The 13,618-nt window shown below is 49.2% G+C and overlaps 1 protein-coding gene across 1 annotated transcript; it reads left to right on the forward strand.

The window, feature by feature from the left end:
- The first annotated feature begins 269 nt into the window (after positions 1-269).
- On the forward strand, positions 270-1,365 carry KRBOX5 (KRAB box domain containing 5). The gene is given in 4 exon segments (XM_068968377.1): positions 270-816; positions 819-943; positions 945-1,099; positions 1,101-1,365. Coding segments are annotated over 4 exon segments (1,092 nt in total).
- Positions 1,366-13,618: the final 12,253 nt, after the last annotated feature.

Genomic DNA, 13,618 nt, shown 5'->3' on the forward strand with positions numbered 1-13,618 from the left:
ACTGAAGTCTGCGCCGATGGGGTCTGAACCTCGAGCCAAAAGGAAAGTGTCAAGTTCCTGATAGCGCCTGCAGATGGGACCACTTGCACCGCCAGGTGAACGAGAGGGTTAAACCCACAGAGACCGTTTGCTGCCACTTCCTAGAATGGCACGAGCTAGTGGACATTTCCGTTTCCGGTGCCGGATTCCTGGGTCCCGAGAGTCTTCAGTTCTGGTTGTGCTTGTGAGTTGAGTGATTGGTATCTAGGAAACGGGACGCTCTTCCGGCTATGGAGTCGCGGGCTCCAGAAACGGCAAGGGAGGACTCCGACGGCGCCGCGCAGCGGGGGAACCGGTTGTCTGGATCCCAGGAAATCCCAAGGTCCGCTTTTGTTTGCGGAGTTGTTTCACGCAAGCGGCCCTTGGTGTCGCCGGGGCAGCCGGCCGCCTGGGAAATGATGCTGGGCCTGCGGTACCTAGGTAGGTCAGTCTCTGGCCCTGGGGAGAAAGAAACTCCTGCCAAGACCAACTCTTCTGCGGTCCCTGGAGCCTTCGAGTGCCAGCAGTGTGGATTGACTACCTCCCCGATCTCAATCCACCAAAGCAGCCACGGCGGTGATAAACCCTACTGCTGTCTCCAGTGTAGCAAAAGCTTCCGACGGGGCTCAGATCTGGTTAAGCAGCACGGGGTACACACCGGCGAGAAACCGTCCCCCTGTCCCCAGTGTGACTGTTGCTTCAGCCTGAGCTCTAACCTCAGGCAACACCGTCACTCTCACTCAGGCCTCCGGCCTCATAAGTGTCTGGAGTGCGAGGAGCCTGTTATTGTCCGCAGCTCGGACACCAGCGGGGCCACATGGGCGAGAAGCCTGACAGTTGTGCCGAATGTGGCAAGACTTCCTGTGTTAGCTTCAGCCTCATCCAGCACCAGCGCACGCGCACGTGGGAGAAGCCCTACAGCTGCGGGGGACTGCGGCAAGCGCTTCAGCCTCAGTTCCAACCTGGCGCAGCACCAGCGCTCCCACACCTGTGAGAAGCCCTGCCTCTGTGTCTGGTGTGGTGACCGCTTTGGGTGCAGCTCTTATCTGCTCAAGCACCAGCGATCGCACGCGGAGGAGGAGCAAGAACTTCACCCACAGATCCGACTGCCTAAGGCACCGACTCACCTACAGTGGAGAGTGACCCTTCAAGTGTCCTGAGTGTGGGCGTGGCTTTAAAGAGCGCACCCAGTTCACCAAGCACCAGCAAGTCCATGTGAGTGAACGACCCCACGCCTGCCCAGAATGTGGCAAAACCTCTCCCACAAATCCAAGCTTCTTAAATACAGTGCTCGCACACAGGCAAGAAACAAGTGCACCAAACTCAGCTGCAGCAAGAGTTTTGTAGACAGTTCAAATCTGCTGCCGCACAAACACTCCTGGGCCAGAAACCTTGGGCTTTGAGCCAGTGTGACAGGAGCTTCCGCCAGAGCTCTCCCCTGCTCATCCACCGGGTGGTGCACCGCGGAGAGAAGCCCTCTGTCTGCTGGGGGCAAGGCCTTTGCCCCCAGCTCCATACCTGGGCCAGCACAGCGGACGCACCAGGGTGGCAGCCCCTGCCAACACCCCTGGCTTAAGTTGCAGCCCAAACTTCAGTTCTGACTTTGGTGCAGTCCTTCAGGAGACTGAGGGGACCAGAATTTCTCAGCAGGCCTCTTCTGCTCCTCTGGGGCTGCTGATGTGTGGGCTGAATCAGGGAAGCCCAGGCTGGAGGAATTGGGACAGAAAAGTGGGGTTGGGCATGTTCTCTGAGGCCCTGAAGATGGGACTCGAGCGGGAGGGAGAGTTTGGGGATGGACTGAACTGGCCAGGTTGCTTTAAGATGCAAAGCACCTTTGGCAGCCGCTGATCAGATCCCTTCACAGGTCCAGGGAGTGAGGGGGCGAATTACACAGGAGTTGTGGCCCCCTCCGCTCAGGAGAATGGGGCCAGATGCCAGGCAAACCCCCGTGAGGAAGACAGTGGAGAAGAAGGAGGTCAGGGAGGGCCTCACCCCCAGAGGGGACCAGAAGGAAGGGTGTGTCCTAGCACAGGGCTCAGAGAGGTTGAACTGGGGACCATTAGGTGAGCTCAGGGGTGTATGATCCCTTTGAAAGACAGCTGTCTACAAAGTGAAGCTGGTGGGGCCCAGGACCAAAGCAACAGACCAGGAAGCTTGGTGGCATTTCTAGGCGGGGGCAAAAGACCAGAGGTTGGTCATCTGCCCCTTCCTCTCCTTTAGCCTCTTCCCTCAAAGGTTTCCCAGGTTCTTTCTCTGACCCGTCAAAGAGGAGGAAATGATGACAATCTAGTGTGCCCAGACACTGGGGACTGCGCACAGCACTGTAGTCTGACCACTGGGGTGGGCTGCCTATGTAAACAAATGTGTTTCTGTTGGTAAAACAGTCTATGGGAGCCAGAGGGAGGCTTCTCGAAGCACAGCAGAATGTGCGCCCAGAGCAGAGGCTAAGCTGTGGGGCTCTGCTCTCCTCCTTGTAGCCGGCAGTATTCCTGGGAGGGGCACAGAACGTAGCCCTTTTGAGGTTGGGGGAGGCCTAGTGCCTGCCCCAAGGAATCATGAGACCCATGCCTCTGGTGCCTTGTCCCGAAATCTTGCCTCTTAGCAGCTCGGTGCTTGTAGAACTGTACCACAGAGAATAAGGGCCAAAGGGAAGGGATGTGAGCTTCTAGCACAGAGTATCTCTTCCTAACTGCACGACCTTGGACAAGTCTGCCTCTTCTGAGCTTCAGTTTCTTCATTTGTAAAACTGAGGGTGATGGTTGCCTCCCAGGACGATAGTAAGCTCCCATGGGATCACTGACTTGAAACACCTGGGTCAAGGAGGTAACTCGGCAAAACTCGGCTGCCAACTCTGCTTCCAGCCGAGCACCCTGTCACTGGGGGTGTCAGTCTGCAGGCATCACACCAGCGCACTTTTTGCCTCCTCCTGAAGGTTACAGAAATGAGGGAGATAGCCCCAAGCCCCGGGGTAGTGTGGTGTCATGAAGGAGATGGACTCGAACCCAGTGCTGGCGCTGGAGAAAGGGCGTCACCTGCAGCGAGTCTAAGAGTCTTCATGAAGGTGCATCTAATGGATGCCACTTGCCTCCTCAATCTGGGTCTGTGATGAAGGGAAGGGTTCTGGAATGTTCCCTGTTGCCGACAGCATTTCAAAGAGCACAAGCCAGGGTTTGAGCGAGAGGCCTGAGCGGGGCACATCCATAGTAAGCACTCAATAAATGGATGTTATGATCAGCTCCTGTTTTTCTCTTACTCGTGACCTTGAGGCTTCAGCTTCCTCAAAGCTGGATTCTGTTCTCTGCAAAATTGTAGGTGCAGCTGGTCGTGAGGTTCATGGAGGAGATGGACATGGGAGGGGGATCTGTTTGTAAAATCCCTTTCTGTCAACTGAAGCTGGTTCTCACTTTAATGTAAGTAGCCCTGCGCTCCATCCTCTCAGTTGTAGAAACGTTCTGCCTGGAGCAGGGAGGCAGACCGGACCTTGGAAACAGGAATTGGGGTTTATTCAGCATTCACTGTGCCCTGAGCTGGGAGGGAGGCAGTGATAATGCCCAGGCATGTCACCAGTGTTCAGGGCAGAGACGGCAAACACGTTAGCTTTGGCCTTCATGGTGTGTTTTTGTGTGTGTGTGTGTGTGTGTGTGAACTATTGAGCCAACTTTTTGTGTGTGTGTGTACACATATGCACACTTTTGCAGCTTGAGGGATCTTAGTTCCCTGACCAGGGATCGAACCCATGCCCTCAGCAGGGAAAGCAGGAAGTCCTAATCATTGGACCGCCAGGGAATCCCCATGAGCCAACATTTAAATCGGGAGATTTCACATCACAATCTAGATATCTGGTTTGGGGAGAGGGGAGAGGATCAGAAAATTCAGCAACACTGGTTCTCTCCAGCAACAGCTATTGACAGGGCCGAGTAATGTCTGCCTGGGACATGGACAGTCCACACTGCTCCCTGTATCCCTGAATCAGTGTGTTTCATTTGTATTACTTGCCTAACTGCTACAGAAAGGCATTTGGGGGTGACCTACATTTTCATGAGTGACCAAGACTCTTCATGCAGTGGAGGCAGTTTCTCTTTTTTGTCACCTCTTCCTGTCCCCTCCCCCAATCATTTTTTTCTCCTCTTCCCTCCTCCTCTACATCCCCTGTCTCCCCATCTGAGATATCACCCTCCAATATTGACACTCCTTTCCATATCTGCGAGGGAGTAGGGACAGAGCTTACAGATTCGGCAAGGCAAGGCAGACCCGTGTGCCTTGGTCAGAGGGTGAGTACTGGACCCTGTGAGCCTCGGGGGGGGGGGGGGAGTTGCCCCTGGCAGACATCCCTGGAAGGGCTATTTTGGGAAGCAAGAAAGTGTGGAGACACCCAGTGGGCTCAGAGGGAGGGGGAATCAGTAATACCATTTCCCCTGAGCTGGCTCTGCTTCTGCTTAGTTCTGGACATGAGCTCGGACTCCATCCAGTTCTGTCTCTGATCTCATCCACTCCTGGGACCCAGGTTCCACCTCTGAGCCTGGTGGGCGGTACAGAGGCTGGTGCTATGTACTGGGTGTGCCATAGGCTGGCAGCGAGAGTCCCGCCCACCTAGAAGCTCCACAGTGGCTGGTAAGTGCTTTGGACATGCACTAGGGATGGGAACAGCACCGCAGCCCCAAGCCACAACCCCTCCCTCCCTCCCTTAGCTAGTCACACTCCGGGAGGACAGGAACTCCATGTCTGCTGAGTCCCCGCATCCCAGATGGGACAGGGGCAGATCAACTTTAGGAAGGGCTGATCACTGCCCAGGTGATTTGCCGATTTTCTTCCGTAGGATTCAGGATACCCTGGCCCTTTCTCTTATTTCCTCTCAGTTCAAAATGCTAACATCGCTCTATATTCCTAAATAATGTGTATTTTCTAAAAACAAGGACATTATCAAAGTCTGGAAATTATCCATGCTCCGGTACTATCATCTAATGAACGGACCTTATTACACCAGTGATTCCAGTAATAGACTGTATAGCAAATGAAACAAAAGCGCGCGATTGGGACGCCCAGGAGAGCGAGCCCTGGCCAAGGTGATATGGCTTAACGTGGTGCGGTGACATCTAAAAATCTCTCGCTTGAGGAAAAACCGCTCCTAGCCGTTTCCTTTCACATTCTAATTAGGGACTGGGATGCCGTTTCTCCGCGATTCTTTGTGTTGCGTTCATTGCTCTGACCGTTTCAGCCGGTCTTGAGAAGGTTGGGGGCCAGGTGGGGCGTTTTGGGGGGAGATGCTAAGCAAGCTGGGCGGCCGTGGGTGGAGCGCCCCCTGCCGGAAGCTGAGTAAGGATGCCCGAGGCCCTCCGCATCCGGGTCTCGGGGTCTTTGGGGCTAGAGGGTCAACGCACCTCGTTTTCCCGGGGCACCTTGCGGACTACATTTCCCAGCAGGCCCGGCGGAGGCTGCCGGCCTTGAGAGTTGGCGGCGTGCCTCACAGCCTTTGCCTCCCGCTCCCCTCTGGGTTCTGCCATGTGGGGTGGGGGCCCTTGCTACGCAGCGGGTGGCTTTCCTTGAGCTGGGGTCGAACAACCCTAGCACATTGCACCCTCGGGAGTCATGCAGGAGACACGTGGGTGCGGGGTCTCCGTGGATAAGAGCTGGCGACGATCAGCCTCTCGGGCAGCCGCCTCTTCCCGGATCAGGGGGGCGATTCTGAACACTCGCCTCCACCGAGCCCCATTGATGCGGCGGGCCTTGAGCCCCGAAAGCACATGGGTGTTCTCAGAGGCGGGACTAGCACCTCCACGGCCCATTTCAGCTTCCCACCCTCCATTCTCTTCCTGGAGTCTAGTTATTCCATTAGCTCATCTCCCAGTAGTCCCTCAAGCAACTCCAGCTACACCCGCCTTATAATCCGGGCATCTACTACCGTTCCAGATGTTCAAGCTGGTTTTAGAAAAGGCAGAGGAACCAGAGATCAAATTGCCAACATCCGCTGGATCGTGGAAACAGCAAGAGAGTTCCAGAAAAACATCTATTTCTGCTTTATTGACTATGCCAAAGCCTTTGACTCTGTGGATCACAATAAACTGTGGAAAATTCTGAAAGAGATGGGAATACCAGACCACCTAACCTGCCTCTTGAGAAAGCTGTATGCAGGTCAGGAAGCAGCAGTTAGAACTGGACATGGAACAACAGACTGGTTCCAAATAGGAAAAGGAGTACGTCAAGGCTGTATATTGTCACCCTGCTTATTTAACTTCTATGCAGAGTACATCATGAGAAACGCTGGACTGGAAGAAACACAAGCTGGAATCAAGATTGCCAGGAGAAATATCAATAACCTCAGATATGCAGATGACACCACCCTTATGGCATAAAGTGAAGAGGAGCTAAAAAGCCTCTTGATGAAAGTGAAAGAGGAGAGTAAAAAAGCTGGCTTAAAGCTCAACATTCAGAAAAGGAAGATCATGGCATCCGGTCCCATCACTTCATGGGAAATAGATGGGGAAACAGTGGAAACAGCGTCACACTTTATTTTTTGGGCTCCAAAATCACTGCAGATGGTGACTGCAGCCATGAAATTAAAAGACGCTTACTCCTTGGAAGAAAAGTTATGATCAACCTAGATAGCATATTCAAAAGCACAGACATTACTTTGCTGACTAAGTTCTGTCTAGTCAAGGCTATGGTTTTTCCAGTAGTCATGTATGGATATGAGAGTTGGACTGTGAAGAAGGCTGAGCGCCGAAGAATTGATGCGTTTGAACTGTGGTGTTGGAGAAGACTCTTGAGAGTCCCTTGGACTGCAAGGAGATCCAACCAGTCCATTCTGAAGGAGATCAGCCCTGAGATTTCTGCTGAAGCTGAAACTCCAGTACTTTGGCCACCTCATGCGAAGAGTTGACTGAACTGAGAAGTTAAAGATTTAAGGAATGTTGTAAAGTTAGCATATTTTACTATAGCTTATCAGTTCAGTTCAGTTCAGTTCAGTTGCTCAGTCGTGTCCAACTCTTTGCAACCCCATGAACTGCAGCACACCAGGCCTCCCTGTCCATCACCATCTCTCGGAGTTCACTCAGACTCAAGTCCATCGAGTCCGTGATGCCATCCAGCCATCTCATCCTGGGTCGTCCCCTTCTCCTCCTGCCCCCAATCCCTCCCAGCATCAGAGTCTTTTCCAGTGCGTCAGCTCTTCTCACGTGGTGGCCAGAGTACTGGACCTTCAGCTTTAGCATCATTTCTTCCAAAGAAATCTCAGGGCTGACCTCCTTCAGAATGGACTGGTTGGATCTCCTTGCAGTCCAAGGGACTCTCAAGAGTCTTCTCCAACACCACAGTTCAAACGCATCAATTCTTGGGCGTTCAGCCTTCTTCACAGTCCAACTCTCACATCCATACATGACCACAGGAAAAACCATAGCCTTGACTAGATGGACCTTAGTTGGTAAAGTAATGTCTCTGCTTTTGAATATACTATCTAGGTTGGTCATAACTTTTCTTCCAAGGAGTAAGCGTCTTTTAATTTCATGGCTGCAGTCACCATCTGCAGTGATATTGGAGCCCAAAAAATAAAGTCTGCCACTGTTTCCACTGTTTCCCCATCTATTTCCCATGAAGTGATGGGACCAGATGCCATGATCTTCCTTTTCTGAATGTTGAGCTTTAAGCCAACTTTTTCACTCTCCTTTTTCACTTTCATCAAGAGGCGTTTTAGCTCCTCTTCACTTTCTGCCATAAGGGTGGTGTCATCTGCATATCTGAGGTTATTGATATTTCTCCTGGCAATCTTGATTCCAGCTTGTGTTTCTTCCAGTCCAGCATTTCTCATGATGTACTCTGCATAGAAGTTAAATAAGCAGGGTGACAATATACAGCCTTGACGTACTCCTTTTTCTATTTGGAACCAGTCTATTGTTCCATGTCCAGTTCTAACTGCTGCTTCCTGACCTGCATACAGCTTTCTCAAGAGGCAGGTTAGGTGGTCTGGTATTCCCATCTCTTTCAGAATTTTCCACAGTTTATTGTGATCCACAGAGTCAAAGGCTTTGGCATAGTCAATAAAGCAGAAATAGATGTTTTTCTGGAACTCTCTTGCTTTATCCATGATCCAGTGGATGTTGGCAATTTGATCTCTGGTTCCTCTGCCTTTTCTAAAACCAGCTTGAACATCAGGGAGTTCACGGTTCACGTATTGCTGAAGTCCGGCTTGGAGAATTTTGAGCATTACTTTACTAGCATGTGAGATGAGTGCAATTGTGCGGTAGTTTGAGCATTCTTTGGCATTGCCTTTCTTTGGAATTGGAATGAAAACTGACTTTTTCCAGTCCTGTGGCCACTGCTGAGTTTTCCAAACTTGCTGGCATATTGAGTGCAGCACTTTCACAGCATCATCTTTCAGGATTTGAAACAGCTCAACTGGAATTCCATCACCTCCACTAGCTTTGTTTGTAGTGATGCTTTCTAAGGCCCACTTGACTTCACATTCCAATATGTCTGGCTCTAGATTAGTGATCACATCATCATGATTATCTGGGTCGTGAAGATCTGTTTTGTACAGTTCTTCTGTGTATTCTTGCCACCTCTTCTTAATATCTTATGCTTCTGTTAGGTCCATACCATTTCTGTCCTTTATTGAGCCCATCTTTGCATGAAATGTTCCCTTGGTATATCTAATTTTCTTGAAGAGATCTCTAGTCTTTCCCATTCTGTTGTTTTCCTCTATTTCTTTGCATTGATTGCTGAGGAAGGCTTTCTTATCTCTTCTTGCTGTTCTCTGGAACTCTGCATTCAGATGCTTATATCTTTCCTTTTCTCCTTTGTTTTTCGCCTCTCTTCTTTTCACAGCCATTTGTAAGGCCTCCCCAGACAGCCATTTTGCTTTTTTGCATTTCTTTTCCATGGGGATGGTCTTGATCCCTGTCTCCTGTACAATGTCACGAACCTCATTCCATAGTTCATCAGGCACTCTGTCTATCAGATCTAGTCCCTTAAATCTATTTCTCACTTCCATTGTATAATCATAAGGGATTTGATTTAGGTCATACCTGAATGGTCTAGCGGTTTTCCCTACTTTCTTCAATTTAAGTCTGAATTTGGCAATAAGGAGTTCATGATCTGAGCCACAGTCAGCTCCTGGTCTTGTTTCTGTTGACTGTATAGAGCTTCTCCATCTTTGGCTGCAAAGAATATAATCAATCTGATTTCGGTGTTGACCATCTGGTGATGTCCATGTGTAGAGTCTTCATAGCAAACACTATAGCTTATAGAAGTTAGGAATTTTTAGAGACACTATAGCTAGAAGCGTTTTTAAGAGATAATGAGCTCAGGATGTTAGGGGCAAACAAGGCTTAGGAAGATAATAGATGATAAGGCTGATTCCGAGAGAATCATTGAAGCAGGAACTCTGTTTGAAGAGCAACAATGATTTATGGAGACTAAATCTGGAAGAGGGGAACTGAAAATGTCAAACCTCTGGCCTAATGTTTTTGTCAAAGTATAAAAGAGAATCTTAAACTTGGAATAAACAGGCAGTCCATAGAAAAATGAGAGGCTGTCTCATTCGCTGACACCGTTCAGCTCTTCAGGTTGAATCCCTGGCTGCTGGAGTTGGACTCCGCCAGGCGCTTACTCCTTGGAAGGAAAGTTTTGACCAACTTAGATAGCATATTAAAAAGCAGAGACATTACTTTGCCAACAAAGGTCCGCCTAGTCAAGGCTATGGTTTTTCCAGTGGTCATGTATGGATGTGAGAGTTGGAGTATAAAGAAAGCTGAACGCCGAAGAATTGATGCTTTTGAAGTGTGGTGTTGGAGAAGACTTTTGAGAGTCCCTTGGACTGCAAGGAGATCCAACCAGTCCATCTTAAAGGAGATCAGTCCTGGGTGTTCATTGGAAGGACTGATGTTGAGGCTAAAACTCCAATATTTTGGCCACCTGATGCAAAGAGCTGACTCATTGGAAAAGACCTTGATGCTGGGAAAGATTGAAGGCAGGAGGAGAAGGGCACGATAGAGGGTGAGATGGTTGGATGGCATCATCGACTCAATGGACATGGGTTTGGGTGAACTCCAGGAGTTGGTGATGGACAGGGAGGCCTGGCGTGCTGTGGTTCATGGGGTCACAGAGTCGGACATGACTGAGCGACTGAACTGAACTGAACTGAACTGAACTACTGTTCCTAAGGTCTCCAGCTGGGTACCACCTTCACCCACCACACCCCTCACACCGACCTAAACACCCGCCTTCTGGCAGGACCCGCTTTCTCAACTTTCCACAAGGCCACTGGGTACCCTCAGCCGGGAGACAACCATTTAGATTTAGACTATTTGGTGAAGTTAAATTTTATCATCATGTGGCATTGAATCCAGCTACTGAGAGCTGTGCACACCCGAGTTCAGGACCATGATCTTAGTTTCTTAATACTCTGGACCCGTGGCTCAGAAGGGAAGCACTGCAGTGAAGGCCAACAGATACTCCTTTAGTTCAAAGGTTCTCAACCTTATGTGTGTGTTAGTCGCTCAGCTGTGTCCAGTTCTTTGCGACCCATGGTCTCCCGTCAGCCTCCTCTGTCCATGGGATTTCCCAGGCAATAATACTGGAGTGGGTTACCATTTCCTTCTCCAGGGGATCGTCCCGACCCAGGGATCGAACATGGGTCTCTGCACTGTGGGCAGATTCTTTGCGGTCTGAGCCACCTGTGTGTCATTGTGATCGCCCGGTGCAATGTACGCAAAAGAATTTTGCAAAACTTCTGGGTAATTCTATTGTGCAGCCAGAGTTGAGACGACTGCTTTATCTCCTAGGGCAGATGGGTGGGGCCTGGGATGGCCAGAAGCACTGGGCCAGGCACCTCCAGCTGGGAGCAGCCTCCACCCTTTATCCCAGTGTGGTTCACAAATCACTGTTCACATTTTGTATGTGTCCCAGGCTGTGCGAAAAGGAAGCTCTGCCCTGTAGTAATAAATATATTTGATAGCTTTATGTAAGGCAATTGGGAGAAAGGCCAAGTAGGAAACAAACTAATCCCAGCAAGGGGGAAGGAAAGCCTGAGCTAGATGGGGAATGTAATGAGTTTGTCAAAAAGTTCAATCAGTTTTTTCTGTAAGATGGTACAGAAAAACCCTAATGATCTTTTGGCCAACACAATAGGAGGAGACAGCTGGGATAGTCACAAAGTAATGGATTAAGGTGGCTAACTAGATCAAAGTTCTTGCAAACCTGTAACACTTTTTATTGTCAGAAGAGCTGATGGCACTGGCTATGGCCCTGCTGACTCAGGAGCATTGCCAGCGCTGCTGAGCTTTACCTAGGGCTCCCAAGACCATGAACAGACTAGGGTCATCAAGCTAGGCTCAGGCTCAGACATGAGCAAATCGAATTGCAGCCATTCATATTTTTATAAGAACATCTGCCTTATGAAGACCAAAGGCCCTTGCCTACATGGGGCATCAGCTATGCTCCTGACGATGATTCCTATGTGAGCTTCAAAAAATAAGCTCTGTGCATGGTGTGAAGATGCTTGTTTCAGCATTTTCTATAGTAGTGACATATTTCAATAATAAAAGAGATGAAAGAATTGTATGTAGCCATTAAAATATGATGATGAAAGAATATGAATGAGCCAGAAAATGTTCACGAGTTAAAAAAAGAGAGTGCACAAGGACTTCCCTGGTGGGGAAGATTCTGTGCTCCGAATGCAGGGGACTCAGGTTTGATCCCTGGTGAGAAAACTAGATCCCACAGGCCACAACTAAAGATCGCACATGCAGCAAGGAAGAGTAAAGATTCCTAGGGCTGCTACTAAGACCTGGTAGAGCCGAATTAAAAATAAAAGGATTGCACATATTCTTTTTGGAGAGCAAACTTGGACTCATCTTTCGCTTGGGGTGGTTTTCTCTTGTTCAGTAGCTAAACTGTGATTGTAGAGTAGTCTAAATGTGCAGGTGTGTTGGCAAAGCCTGAATAAACATGCTGAGTGCTAAACGTGCTGAAGAAAATGCAGAGGTATTAGTCTTAGAATTGGTGGAATTATGGACAAAGGAAGTTTCTATTTCAAAAGTGTCCTAATGAGACAGGCATTTGTAGCAGAGGAATTAGGAGGAAACTCTCTTGAGCCAGACCCTTTGGGTCCCAGTTCTGCCATTTATCATAGGAATGATCCACTGGCAAGGTTAAGACCTTTCAGTGCCTCAGTTTAGTCATCTGTAAAGTGGGAAAGCCTCTCTCTTGGTTAATTGTCAGAACAGCCCCTGGCCCATAGTAAGTACTCACTATTTTATTTTATTACTTAAAAAAATACATATTTATTTATTTGGCTGAGCCGGACATGGGATCTTTGATCTTTGTTGCACTTGTGGTACGTGTGGTATATTTTATTTTTTTAGCTGTGGCGTGTGTAATCTTTATTTGCAGCACGCGAACTCTTAGTTGTGGCATGTGGGATCTAGATCTCTCACTCTGCATCGAGCCCCTCCCCCCTGCATGGGAAATGTGAAGTCTTAGCCACTGGACCACTATGGAAGTCCTGAGGTCTAACATCATTTTGAGATTGAAAAGGAACAACTTCTCTCTGGTCCCTCAAACTTCACAGTTTACAGAAGGATTTAGAGAGGCGGTAGGCAAAGGTAAGTTACTGAAAAGTGTGTCTTCTTGGTATGGACAAACATAATATTAAACGATGTCTCAACATCAGTGATAAATGACTTCCCTTATGTTTTATAAAAATTATTTGCTGGCTTTCCTAACAATGTGCTGTTAGCATAAAAAAAAATGTCCAGTTAGCCGGTGAGAATTCAGACTGCACAGAAATGCTTCATTGCCTTGCCCATCGCATTTCCAGGCTTACTAGCCGAGTCCTTGATTCCTCTTTCTCCCGTAGCTCTGCAGCTGCAACTCAAGTGCCTTCAGGCACCACATCCTTTTTATTTTATTGATTTATTGTTTTGGCTGCGCTGGGTCTTCAGAGCGGTGCTCGGGCTTTCTCTAGTTGCAGTGCTCAGGGGCTTCTCTAGTTGTGAGGTGCGGGCTTAGTTGCCCCACAGCATGCGGGATCTTAGTTCTCCAACCAGGGATCGAACCCATGTCCGCTGCATTGGAAGGCAGATTCTTGACCACTCGACCACCAGGGAAGTCCCCAACCTTTTTGTTCTACTCAGGGAAGATTTCTCAAGTCCATCCTTTCCTTGCTGTTGCCAGTACTCCTACCTTACATGCCTATTGTTGTCACCACCTGCCTGGATTATTGCAGAAGACTCCTCATCAGCCTCCCCTGCCCCTAGTCCTTGCGTTCTGGTTCATCATCTGTATAATCCACCAATGATAGTGCTCCCTTAAACCCCAGGCTCCGACATCAAATCTGATGTCACTCCCCTGCTTCAAAGCATCTGTGTCCTAAGCCCCACCCCCAGCGGGGCCTGCACAAGAGTCAAATGCTCCAGCACGAACATCAGAGATCCTCACCCTAGCTCTGCCCCATCTCTGCAGCTTTGCTGGCGATGGCTTTTCATGCTTTTGTACTTATTTTATTTCTGACTTCCCAGAATGCCCTTCCCCCTTTTCTATCACCTGAAGTCCTAATTATATGAGCCCCAGCTCCACTGAAAGTTTTCCCAAACTCTCCTATCACACT

Source organism: Capricornis sumatraensis, chromosome 3, assembly GCF_032405125.1.
Source record: "Capricornis sumatraensis isolate serow.1 chromosome 3, serow.2, whole genome shotgun sequence".
Lineage (NCBI taxonomy): Eukaryota > Metazoa > Chordata > Mammalia > Artiodactyla > Bovidae > Capricornis > Capricornis sumatraensis.